Below are 12,388 nucleotides of genomic sequence, written 5' to 3'. Positions count from 1 at the left end.
CAGTGCCCACCAATGCCACCAAACATTGCCCACCAATGCCACCTATCAGTGCCCACTAGTGCCGCATATTAGTGCCCATCAGTGCCGCCTTATCAGTGCCCATCAGTGCAGCCTTATCAGTGCCCATCAATGCAGCCTATCGTTGCCCATCAGCGCAGCCTATCAGTGCCCATCAGTGTAGCCTCATCAGTGTACATCAATGAAGGAGAAAAATTACCTGTTTGTAAAATTTATTACCAAAATATAAAACGGTTTTGTATTTTTTTTTTAAATCGGTCTTTTAAAAAATGTTTTAACAAAAAATGAAAAACCCAGTGGTGATCAAATACCACTAAAAGAAAGCTCTATTTGTGGGGGAAAAAATGATAAAAATGTCATTTGTGTACAGTGCTGTATGACCGCGCAATTGTCATTCAAAGAGTGACAGCGCTAAAAACTGAAAATTGGTGTGGGCAGGAGGGGGGTTTAGGTGGTTAATCAACTGGAGAACTTGTGGAATGAATGTATGCCCTGGATTAAAGGAATGATGTGCCTGAACACGTCATAGTGTACATGGATACATTGGCTAACATGGAGGGGAGTTTCCAGGCACAAAGCCTGTAGGAGCCGCTTCTTTGACTGTAATGTGTATATAATAATAAAAAAAAAGAAGAATATTGGCTTACAGTATACTATAGAGGAGAGGTTGTTGGTTAATAATCAGCCTCAAACACCATGAAATAATATATCTTTATCACCTCCATAATCCACCCTCAGAAATGATTAGCGCTGAAAGGAAACGTGTAGTACATGAAGCTCCTCCAGGACAATGATCTCATATTGGCTCTTTTTTATTGCTGGCTTATTTGAAGGAACTATCTCGTCGAAATTTGTATCCTTTGGCTGTCTTTGATATTAGAACATAATAGATAACTCTGCCATCCAGAAACCAGCAGAACTTGATTCTCCCTCACAGCTCTCAGAACTCAGCACAAACCTCATCTTCTCTGCCTGTTAGGGAAGAGGGCGGGGCCTCGGAAGGACCAAATTAGGGTCTCAGCAGACACGCCCTCCCGTGACGTCAGTCCGAACGGTTCCCGTGTACGTAGCGATGGATGTTGCAATCTAGAGAAGTCAGCTGAGAGCAATGTGCGCCTTGAGTTTGTCAGTGTGACCGCGGGGACCTGTGGGACGGTGAGGAGGCTCGTGGAGAAGTGTGGAAGGAGTTGGTTGTGTGTGTGCGCCTCAGGATGAAAGAGCCGTTATTACAAGGCTCGGTTGCCGTACTGCCCGGCACCTCGCTGCAGAAAGCGTGTAAGTTGTTGGTGTTCTTCTGCGCCCTTCACCTCACCGTTACTCTGGTCTACTATGTGTCCGGAGGAGAGCTCATCTTCTTCCAGTACTTCATCGAGAACCAACAACGGCAGAACTCCAACAGGAACCTCACCACGGGAGGACCACCACTCAACGTCTCCACACAGGTCATCTCCAAGGCTATGGAAGGCCAAGGCTTGAAGACCACCGCTCGGCCACCTCTCCTGGTCACTACTCCGGTGCCAGGCTGCCCGGAAAGCTCCCCTTTGCTGGGTAAGAACCAGTCCTACTCTTATTAAACTGTCTCTACACCTGTAGAAAAAAGTCTATGCCTAGTACGCAAAATTGTACCAAAAATACCGCTTTCGAAAGCGACCGTCCAATAATCTGAACATTCGTACACAGCTTTCAAGAGACGATCGCAACAGTTCATCCAATTATTATCTAGAGATATACTAAAATAGCAGCAGCCGAAATACGGAAAATTGTTGCCACGCTTGCCATCATTTTCCTTTCCTGGGAGCTCATCTGGTCAGCCTAGGGTTCGTAGACTGACCTGCTTAGCCCCAGGAATACAAAAAATTGTAAACCATACTTAATGTAATTTTCCTTATCTGGGATCTCCTCATTTCAGCCTACGGTTCGTAGACTGACCTGCTCAGCCCCAGGAACATATGAAAAATTGTTACCATACTTACCATCATTTTTCTTATCTGGGATCTCATCATCTCAGCGTAGGGTTCGTACACTGACCTGCTTAGCCCCAGGAATACATAAAATTGTTACCATACTTACCGTAATTTTCCCTATCTGGGAGCTCATCGTGTCAGCCTAGGGTTCGTACACTGACCTGATTAGCCCCAGGAATACGGGAAATTGTTACCATGCTTACCATCATTTTTCTTATCTGAGAGCTCATCATATCAGCGTAGGGTTCGTACACTGACCTGATTAGCCCCAGGAATACGGAAAATTTGTTACCATACTCGCGGTAAATTTCCTTTCTTTGGAGCTCATCATGTCAGCCTACGAACCCTAGGCTGACCTGATTAGCCCCAGGAAATGGCATTTTCGGCATTTTGCCAATAGAGAAAATGGTGGTGATAATAGTGCAGAAAACGTACGTGATTTTACGGTGCTTATGTGGTGTGTTTTCATAGGTCATGTGACTCAAACATGGGTGCAATTATGGATGTGTTTTCAATGCATTTCAACGGGGTGGTGCCACTTTTTTAACTGATTAAAAATGCAGCAAGTGAGTTTAACACCACAATGGAAGCGCAACTGTCCAGTCTGAAGACGTATAGAATTTAAAGGAATGCATTTCTCTTGAACTTTTTTCTTGCGCTTAAGTAGGTGTGTGTGTGTGTTTTTTTTAATTTTTTACATTTTTTTTTTATTCAAGGACAAAAAAAAAAAGCGAGCTGATTCCCCCAGCCACACAATCGATCTTGATGGGGAAGTCCTCTTTTTGTTGTATTCTGACAGTAGGGGACCTTCCCCTCCATCCGAATACAATGACCAGTAAGGGTGCAACGGATCAAAAAACTCACGGTTCGGATCGTTCCTCGGATCAGAGTCACGGATCGGATAATTTTTCGGTTCAGCAAAAAAAAAATCTCCCCACTGTAATATCCACGGTCTCCCGCGCTGCTGTAATATCCACGTCGTCGTCCTCCCCGCGCTGCTGTAATATCCACGTCGTCGTCCTCCCCGCGCTGCTGTAATATCCACGTCGTCGTCGTCCTCCCCGCGCTGCTGTAATATCCACGTCGTCGTCGTCGCGCTGCTGTAATATCCACGTCGTCGTCCTCCCCGCGCTGCTGTAATATCCACGTCGTCGTCGTCCTCCCCGCGCTGCTGTAATATCCACGTCGTCGTCCTCCCCGCGCTGCTGTAATATCCACGTCCCCCCCCCGCTGTAATATCCACGTCGTCGTCCTCCCCGCGCTGCTGTAATATCCACAGACATCTCCCCACTGTATATAGTATAGGAAGACTAGTGTTTAGTCTTACCTTACCAGAATAGAAGCCGGTGTAACTACATATTCGGCGACCCATCTCAGTTTGCTACGGAAGTGACGTTCGGTCGCCATCATCTTGCTACACCCCACACTAAGGATACACTAAGAAGGGGGAAAGCGGACATGTTGTTACATCCACCGTAGTTTTGCATTTTACAAGTATTTATAACAGTAAAGTCAGTTTATATAGTGAAATACAGGACTTAGAACTCTGTCTGACTGCTTAGCTGTTGAATTTTAAAAGCAGCAAACTTCTTTCAGATTAGCAAACCTGTGAAATGAGCAGGGCTGACGCTGCTTTTAAAATTCAAGATCTAAGTAGTCAGACGGAGTTGTAAGTCCTGTATTTCACTATATAAATTGACTTTACTGTTATAAATACGTGAAAAAATGCAAAACTCCGGTGGGGGTAACATGTCCGCTTTCCCCCTTCTTAGTGTATCCTTACTGTGGACAAGTGTGGGGTGTAGCAGGATGGCAGCGACGGGACATCACTTCCGTAGCAAAATGCGATGGGTCGCCGAATATATCGTTACAACGGCCAGAGGGGTGATGACGTCAGCGCGCAGCTCACCACCGTCGCCGGGTGTGCCAAGATGGCCGGAGCTAGGCTGAAGCCGTGGCCTTTCCTAAGGCCGAGGCAGCTGAACGTTTCGCGGATCGCGTGGTATGCCGATCTGAACAGGTTGACTGTTTGGATCAAGGATCGGTGACGATCCGTTGCACCACTAATGACCAGCTATAGCTAGCGGCGCTGATCATTCAGAAAAAAACCGACAGGTTGGTTGTACGCAAGTCGATTGATCTGATCAAGTGATATGATGTGGCGCTATCAAAATACTATACCCATACCCCAAAAATCTCCAAGAAAACAAATGTATATACAAATATGGACAAACACAAATGATAAATCTCTTGTGCAAAAAATCCAAATTGCTGTGCAAAAGTCCACACTGAGTGTAGTGCTGATAACCACACAATACAAAATATAGTGCTGCTGAGTACAATATCGATCCCAAGGATTAGGTGAAAAATACCACCAGGATTCTCAATAGGGGATGCCCTCCTTCAGGGAAGCCCTAATGGGTTTAACCACTTGCCTACCAGGCCAATTCTGACACTAGTTGGTTATATTTTATTTACCACTGCATATAGATATTCAAGAAAAAAAATTGCCTTTTTTTTTTTTTTCTTTTTTTAACTTTACATAACTAAATTTATACAGCACACTTTTTTTTCTTTAACCACTTAAGGACCAGCCTCGTTTTGGAATTTAGATGTTTAAAACAGTTTTTTTTTGCTAGAAAATTACTTAGAACCCCCAAACATTATATATTGTTTTTTTTCTAACACCCTAGAGAATAAAATGGCGGTCATTGCAATACTTTTTTTTTACACCGTATTTGCGCAGCGGTCTTACAAGCGCGATTTTTTTGGAAAAAATTCACTTTTTCGAATAAAAAAATAAGACAACAGTAAAGTTAGCCCATTTTTTTCATATTGTGAAAGATAATGTTATGCTGAGTAAATTGATACCCAACATGTCACGCTTCAAAATTGTGCCCGCTCGTGGAATGGCGTCAAACTTTTACCCTCAAAAATCTCCATAGGCGACGTTTTAAAAAATTGTACAGGTTGCATGTTTTTCGTTACAGAGGAGGTCTAGGGCTAGAATTATTGCTCTCGCTCTACCGATTGTGGCGATACCTCATGTGTGGTTTGAACACCGTTTTCACATGCGGGCCCTACTCACGTATGCGTTCGCTTCTGTGCGCGAGCTCGTTGGGACGGGGCGTTTAATTTTTTTTTTTTTAATTTTTCTTATTTTATATGATTTTATTTATTTTTACACTGTTTAAAAAAATGTGTCACTTTTATTCCTATTACAAGGAATGTAAACATCCCTTGTAATAGAAAAAAGCATAACAAGTCCTCTTAAATATGAGATCTGGGGTCAAAAAGACCTCAGATCTCATATTTACACTAAAATGCAATAAAAAAAAAAAAGTCACTGACATGACATTGAAAAAAATATGCCTTTAAGACGTATGGGCAGGAGTGACGTTTTGACGTCGCTTCCGCCCTGCAGTGTCATGGAGACGAGTGACGCCATCTTCCTCTCACTCGTCTCCAGGCACAGCTAGAGGACAGACGCGATCGCCTCCTCCGCTACCGACGGTTCCGGTAAGCGGCGGAGGGCAACGGATCGCGGCAGTAGGGGGGGCCCTCTCCCACCACCGATAAAAGTGATCTCGTGGTGAATCTGCCGCAGAGACCACTTTTTTATCTTGTAGCCGACCGCTGCACGAAAACGGGGATACTGGGGTTATGGCAGTTAGCTGCTGCCATAACAACGATATCCGCTGGTAAAGTTATGTGCGGCGGTCGGCAAGTGGTTAAGGTTATTAATCAAAACAATCGATTATGAAAATAATCGTTAATTGCAGCCCTACTTGAATGTGCCATAGTCTTCCTGCCTTGCATGGTTTAATGTGGAACTATGCTCCCCTCCACTCTAGTGCTGCAGTGTCCCAGGGCTCCTTCTCTGAGTGAAGACTACAAGTAAGCCTATATTAAGGCTTACCTGTAGCTACTTTGAATTTCTCCTAAACCGAAATAGTTTAGGAGATATTTACTGTGTACACATGTGCCGACATTATCGGCACATGCGCACTGAAGAGTACGTGCCGGTTCTTCCTTCAGCTAGTGTGCCGTTACTGGCGGCTCCTGCGCGCATGCGAGAGAGTAACGTCTTTGCGGCTCCGGTCACTCACAGTGCTGGAGTCCGCGATGCCCAGAAGTAACTCCGGGGGACATGTCGCCAGCCAAAGTGGGGGCTTAGATCTAAGGTAAGTATATCATAATGAGCTAGTATGCCTAGCATACTAGCTCATTATGCCTTTTTGTCTTACAGGTTTTTTTTTTTCCCCTGTGGGTTTACAACCACTTTTAAGCTTAAAGTGGATATAAACCTGATAATTTTTTTTTTTTTTTAAATTAAGATTTCTTCCTGGTACAGGCGAGCATGTCATGTCATCTGTGCCTAGTCTTGCCATGAAGAGTTAATCCAGCTCTGAAGAATTCTCTTATCTTTTCTCAGTAAGAATGTTGCTTTCTTCTGCTGTGAGTGACCAACCCCTCAGTTACTTATCTCATGCAGGAGCAGACCCAGCTTCACATCCCCCTCTCACAGCTATCCTGAAATCTCCACTACAGCCTGTGTTCTAAGAGTGTAGCACATGCGCAGGAGCTGCGCGGTTTATTTATTTATTTTTCACACATTTAGGGCTAGTTTACACTTGCTTTAAACAAGGCTTCGTATTCGCTTTGTTAAAGCTCTCTGAATGCCAGTCAAAGCTCCTGTCACTAACTCAAATGGTTAGCTTACAGTCCTATTTAAAGCTGCTTTTGCTTGATGCTTTGGTGGGGCTTTGCCGTAGACTTCTATGGAGGTTTTAAAGCACCACTAAAGCCACACGGGGTATAATTTTTGAAGCAAAGCAAAAGGAAGGTGTAAACAGGACTGTGTAAGCTAACCATTTTATTTAGTGACAGCGTTCAGAGAGCGTTTAAAGGCTGTCCGAAGCCTTGTTTTGAAGCAAGTGTAAACTAGCCGTTCAAGTGTGTTGAAAGTGTAAATGAGCCCTTAAACCCCAAAAATGGAACTTCCGCTTTAAGTACTTTGTGTGCAAAAATGGCTTTGGCAGCAAAAGGGTTATTAGAACTAAGGGATCTGTACTCCCCTGCCATCCAGTTCTGCTATTCTATGCATGGAGGGTGTAGTCTGTTACATCATCTTAACCATCCTCCTTTACACATGCTCTTGTATAGTTTCTATAAAAATCACTGAGCTGGGCAATGTAAGCATAATCACACTCTCTTGTTGAGAACCTGCGACAGCGCCCTTAGTTTTGTTAACCCCTGCCGCACTGGAAGACTGTCGGGGTGGGGCATAGGAATATTTCTGCCAAACAAGGACACAGCAGCACAAGGGACACAGATGGTTCAGCAGGGACCATCTGAATTTCAACCAGTGTGTGGCCATTCCCGCTCAACAGAAGGTGATCGTTGACCTGTGGAAGGGATATTCTGGGAAAAGTTTTGTTCATCAGCGGCTGCAGCTACTGATCACTTTATTCTGGAATCTGAGGCAGTTGTCCCCTAGCAGGGGAAGGGGGGAATAGATGGAGGTATATGTTAGTTTTTTCTTTTCTGTGGATGAGCCTGTGTATAGTTGATGATCTGTGTATTGTAACACTTTAAAGCAGAGCTAAACCCTCCTATTTTATACAGCTGAGTAGGGTTGCAACTAACGATTATTTTCATAATCGATTAGTTGGTCGATTATTGTTTTGATTAATCGATTATTTGGTTAATAACCTTAAAAAAAAAAAGTGTGGTGTATAATTTAGTTAATGTGTAAGTTTTAAAAAAAAGGTAATTTATTCTTAAATATCTCTGCAGTGGTAAATATAAATAACCAACAATATGGTTAGGGAGCAAAATATCGAATCCACTCTGAGAATAACAGACAAAAGAGATATACTGTATATACTATTAGAAGAGATATATTGTATAAACTATTAGAGGAGATATACTGTATATACTATTAGAGGATATATACTGTATATACTATTAAAGGGTGAATCTGGTAAAGAGCACATTTTTTTATTAAAAACAATGTCTTCCTTCAAAAATAACGTAATTTTAAGAACGTTCGTGCTTTCATTCAGCGAATGTACTAAGATTTTTCGTCTGAATATTCTCGTCTGAAAATTGATCCGTGTGGCCAGCATAAGGCTCGGTACACACTTAGGGCTCTTTCACACGGGGCGGATCAGTGATGATCCGCCCCGTGAACACCCGCTGGCTCAGCGGGGATCGCTCCGCCGATCCCCGCTGAGCAGAAAGATGACAGGTCCATCGCTGCACGCTGTGCAGCGATGGACCTGTCAGAGCGCCGCTCTCCCCTATGGGGGATCGGATGATGACGGACCGTAGTGTCCGTCGTCATCCGATCCGAAAACGGATGGAAAAGTAGGTTTTTCCTCGGTTACACTTTTCGGATCGGAGCGGCGTCGGATGTCAGCGGACATGTCACCGCTGACATCCGACGCTCCATAGGGATACATGTATGTCCGTTTTTCATCCGAAAACGGAAGGATGAAAAACGGACATACGGATCCCCCGTGTGAAAGAGCCCTTATGCAGTTTGCTTTTGATCTGTTTCTGCAGTGCCTTTTGCTGTGCGTTTTGATTTCTGCGCACGTGAATTTGCTGCGATTTGCATTTTTTTGGCCAATTTGTTGTTGGGCAGATTAAAAAACACAAATTGCTGCAAAAACGCATTACATGCTTTTCTGCAGCTTTTCAGTTGAAGTATATTGAACCTAAAAAGCACCATTTTGCGTGAACGTGTCCCATAGGAAAACATGTAAATGAACTGTAGTGCGTTTCTGCAAAAAGCACCAAAAAACACATAGATGTGAACCAGGACTAAGACGTTTAGTAACATAATGGGGTTAAAAAAACTAAAATTAGCCCTATATAGTACAAAAAAAGCAGATAATCACTACTGTAAGGGGTTAATTTTTTTTAGTGTAGAACTGTGAAAGTAATATTTGCAGTAGCGATTATTTGCTCTTTTATAAAGGGCTCGTTTTAGGTTTTTTTTAACCCCAATATGTTACTGGCCGATTTACCGATCATGAAAATAGTAATCGATTCATTTCATAATCGATTAGTTGTTTCAGCCCTACAGCTGAGAAAGCTGCCGTCTTAGCCACTGTTTGAGTTGCAGTTGTTAAGGTGCACATGTGCTGAGTTATGGCACCAGCCATTTGGTAGCAGGACCGTTCTGTTAAGAGCACAAGCAACTGCGACAGTTATCATTCATGGCATGCCTTGAATGTAACTGGTTTGAAAAACTGTTAACTTAAATCGGAACTGTACCCACTAATTTATCAATCTATCTTTTATTGTGGCTGATTTATAGTCAACAACCCATTCTGTCAATATGATGGATATGAGAGAAAGTGGGTTTAGATCAAGAGTTGGAAAATATGACCGGCTCTCTGTTGTCACCATGCAACCTTATTTGATTGATCAAGAATAGGATCAAACTCCTAAAAATCATCTCTCTGCAGCCAACAATTTTTCCCGGCTTACCGTCTCAGCTTGTTCAAGTGCCATCTAAATCAATTGGAATGGAAGTTGTGTCTATTCAGTTATTTGCCAATGTGATCTTTATAATTGAATCATATAATAAAATTAAAGTATGTATGGCCACCATAAAGGGTCATTTACACTTGCGGTTGGGGGTGGTAAAAATAAGTGGTTGAGCTGATTTCTAAAGGAAGCTAGTTGAGTGGTACACAATTAAAGAGGAAGTAAACCCTGATGGGTTTTACTTCCTTTTTTGTTCCCTACAAATTAAAAGCATAATGTGCTAGTATGCATTGCATACCAGCACACTGACCATTACCTGCAAACGAAGCCTGCTCTGTCCCTGCAGAAGGCCGCATCCACGTTCGCCCCTCTTCCTTCTGGGGCTGCGGACACCAGCTGTGACTGGCCGCAGTCGCGTGACATCACTCACGTGCGGGAGCCGCCTGTCACAGCACTCGCTAGTAAAGAAACGGCATGGAGGGCCATTTCTTCACAGCTCATGCGCCAATGATCTGGTGACATCAGCGCAGTACAAAGTAAATATCTCCGAAACAGCGAATGTTTAGGAGGTATTTACTATACCTATAGGTAAGCCTTATTAAAGGCTTACCCATAGGCACAAGTTGTAAACCTCCTCTATTTTCAAGCTCTTTAAATCCCCTGTCGGCAGACACTACCAATGCCGAGCACGACCCATTCAGCTGAACAGGAGCGTGCAGCAACAGCCCTGCAACCGTGTACATTGCACATAGTTACAGTCTGGTGTTGGGCCCTTTACACTTATTAAAAAAAAAAAAAAAAAACAGTGAGGAGGTGACAAATCCCCTCGCCTCCTGTTAAACGCCTCTGAAAAGCGATCCGCAAATGGACCCAGTGCCCAGGGCTGATCATTCTCAGGTATTCGCTCCATCAGCAATTACATGCTTTTATAGGGGTTGCTGCCTCAAGGTAATCGCATGACTCTTTTATGAAGTTCTGCCGAGGGTGGTTTCTTTTTTTTTTTTTTCTCGTGTGCGTTTCCTTGTGTGGAAATAATTCTTTTATGCTTTTTTTTTTTTTTTTTTTTTTTCTCGTGTGCGTTTCCTTGTGTGGAAATAATTCTTTTATGCTTTTTTTTTTTTTTTTTTTTTTTTTTTGATCGTGGCAGGTTTGCTGCTTAAAAATGCAGTGCATAACAAAAAAGGAGCAAGCTTCCAAGATAACCTGCTGTGAGAAAATAATGGAGGCTATGATTGCTGACCTCTTCTCCTGAAAATGCTAGTTATGTCATCCTCATTCTATGACTAGGCATGTTTCACACAGTCTTCAGCTGGTATACAAGCAGTGTGAACAGCAAGCTTTGACAAAGCATTTGCAGAGTTTTCAGCAAGTTTTGTTTGAAGCTTTTAAAGTAACATTCAATTCCAGTTTGTATGTTGAAAACAGGTCCTAATGAGTGTTACATAGTTAGCAAGGTTGAATAAAGTCCATCCAGTTCAACCTGAGTGAACTGAGTCGGTGTCTACAATTGTCCCTATCCATGTACATTGTGTCTCATTAAGATGCTCATCTATTATATTATTTTTTACTTAAGGTAACCATATGACGCTGTCAATTTACGCAGCGCTCCACACATACATCGCACACTCACATCAGTCCCTACCCTTAACCACTTCCCGCCCGCCCTATAGCGGATTGACGTCCAGGAAGTGGTTCTGTTATCCTGACTGGACGTCATATGACGTCCAGCAGGATAACATGCCGCAGCGCACCCACCGGGGGCGCGCATCGCGGCGATCGGTGGAGCGGTGTGTCAGTCTGACACACCGCTACACTGATCTTGGTAAAAAGCCTCCGGCGGAGGCTCTTTACCACCTGATCAGCCGTGTCCAATCACGGCTGATCACGCTGTCAATAGGAAGAGCCGTTGATCGGCTCTTCCTCACTCGCGTCTGACAGACGCAAGTAGAGGAGAGCCGATCGGCGGCTCTCCTGGCAGGGGGGGGTCTGCGCTGATTATCAGCGCAGCCCCCCACTGGACTACCAGGGATGCCACTAGGACCACCAGGGAAGGGGCAACGTGGATGGCCAGGTATGTACCCCATGGCCATCCACATGTGCCCAATCTGTGCCAATCAGTGCCAAATGGGCACTGATTGGCACTATTATGTCAATGATCTGCCCAGCAATGCTTTATCAGTGCCACCTGTCATTGCCCATCGGTGCCACCTGTCATTGCCCATCGGTGCCACCTGTCATTGCCCATCGGTGCCACACATCAGTGCCACACATGTGCCCATCGGTGCCACACATCAGTGCCACACATGTACCCATCGGTGCCACCCATCAGTGCCACACATGTACCCATCAGTGCCACACATGTACCCATCAGTGCCACACATGTACCCATCAGTGCCACACATGTACCCATCAGTGCCACACATGTACCCATCAGTGCCACACATGTACCCATCAGTGCCACACATGTACACCAATCAATGCCACCTACAAGTGCCCATCAGTGCCGCCTATCAGTGCCCATCATCAGTGCCCGTTAGTGCCACCTCATCAGTGCCACCTCATTGGTGCCCATCAGTGCCGCCGTATCAGTGCCCATCAGTGCAGCCATATCAGTGCCCATTATTGAAGGAGAAAGCGTACTTATTTACAAAAAAATTTAACAGAAACAAAGAAAAACTTGTTTTTTTTTCTAAATTTTCGGTCTTTTTTTATTTGTTGCGCAAAAAATAAAAACCGCAGAGGTGATCAAATACCACCAAAAGAAAGCTATATGTGGGAACAAAATGATAAAAAAATTTGTTTGGGTACAGTGTAGCATGATTGCGCAATTGTCATTCAAATTGCAACAGCGCTGAAAGGTGAAAATTGGGCTGGGTGGGAAGGTGTCTAAGTGCTTGGTATTG

General features: G+C 44.0%; 1 protein-coding gene across 1 annotated transcript in view; it reads left to right on the top strand.

The window, feature by feature from the left end:
* Window positions 1-1,044: 1,044 nt before the first annotated feature.
* Window positions 1,045-12,388, top strand: part of B4GALT1 (beta-1,4-galactosyltransferase 1) — a 130,844-nt gene continuing 119,500 nt past the window's right edge. Inside the window, exon 1 of the mRNA XM_073598754.1 lies at window positions 1,045-1,566. Coding sequence (XP_073454855.1) covers window positions 1,230-1,566 — 337 coding nt within the window. The 5' untranslated portion in view covers window positions 1,045-1,229. The remainder of the gene's footprint in view (window positions 1,567-12,388) is intronic.

Source organism: Aquarana catesbeiana, linkage group LG01 (genome assembly GCF_042186555.1).
Source record: "Aquarana catesbeiana isolate 2022-GZ linkage group LG01, ASM4218655v1, whole genome shotgun sequence".
Taxonomy (NCBI): Eukaryota; Metazoa; Chordata; class Amphibia; order Anura; family Ranidae; genus Aquarana; species Aquarana catesbeiana.
Note: the sequence above shows the minus strand (reverse complement) of the source record. Positions and strands in the feature narration are given on the sequence as shown.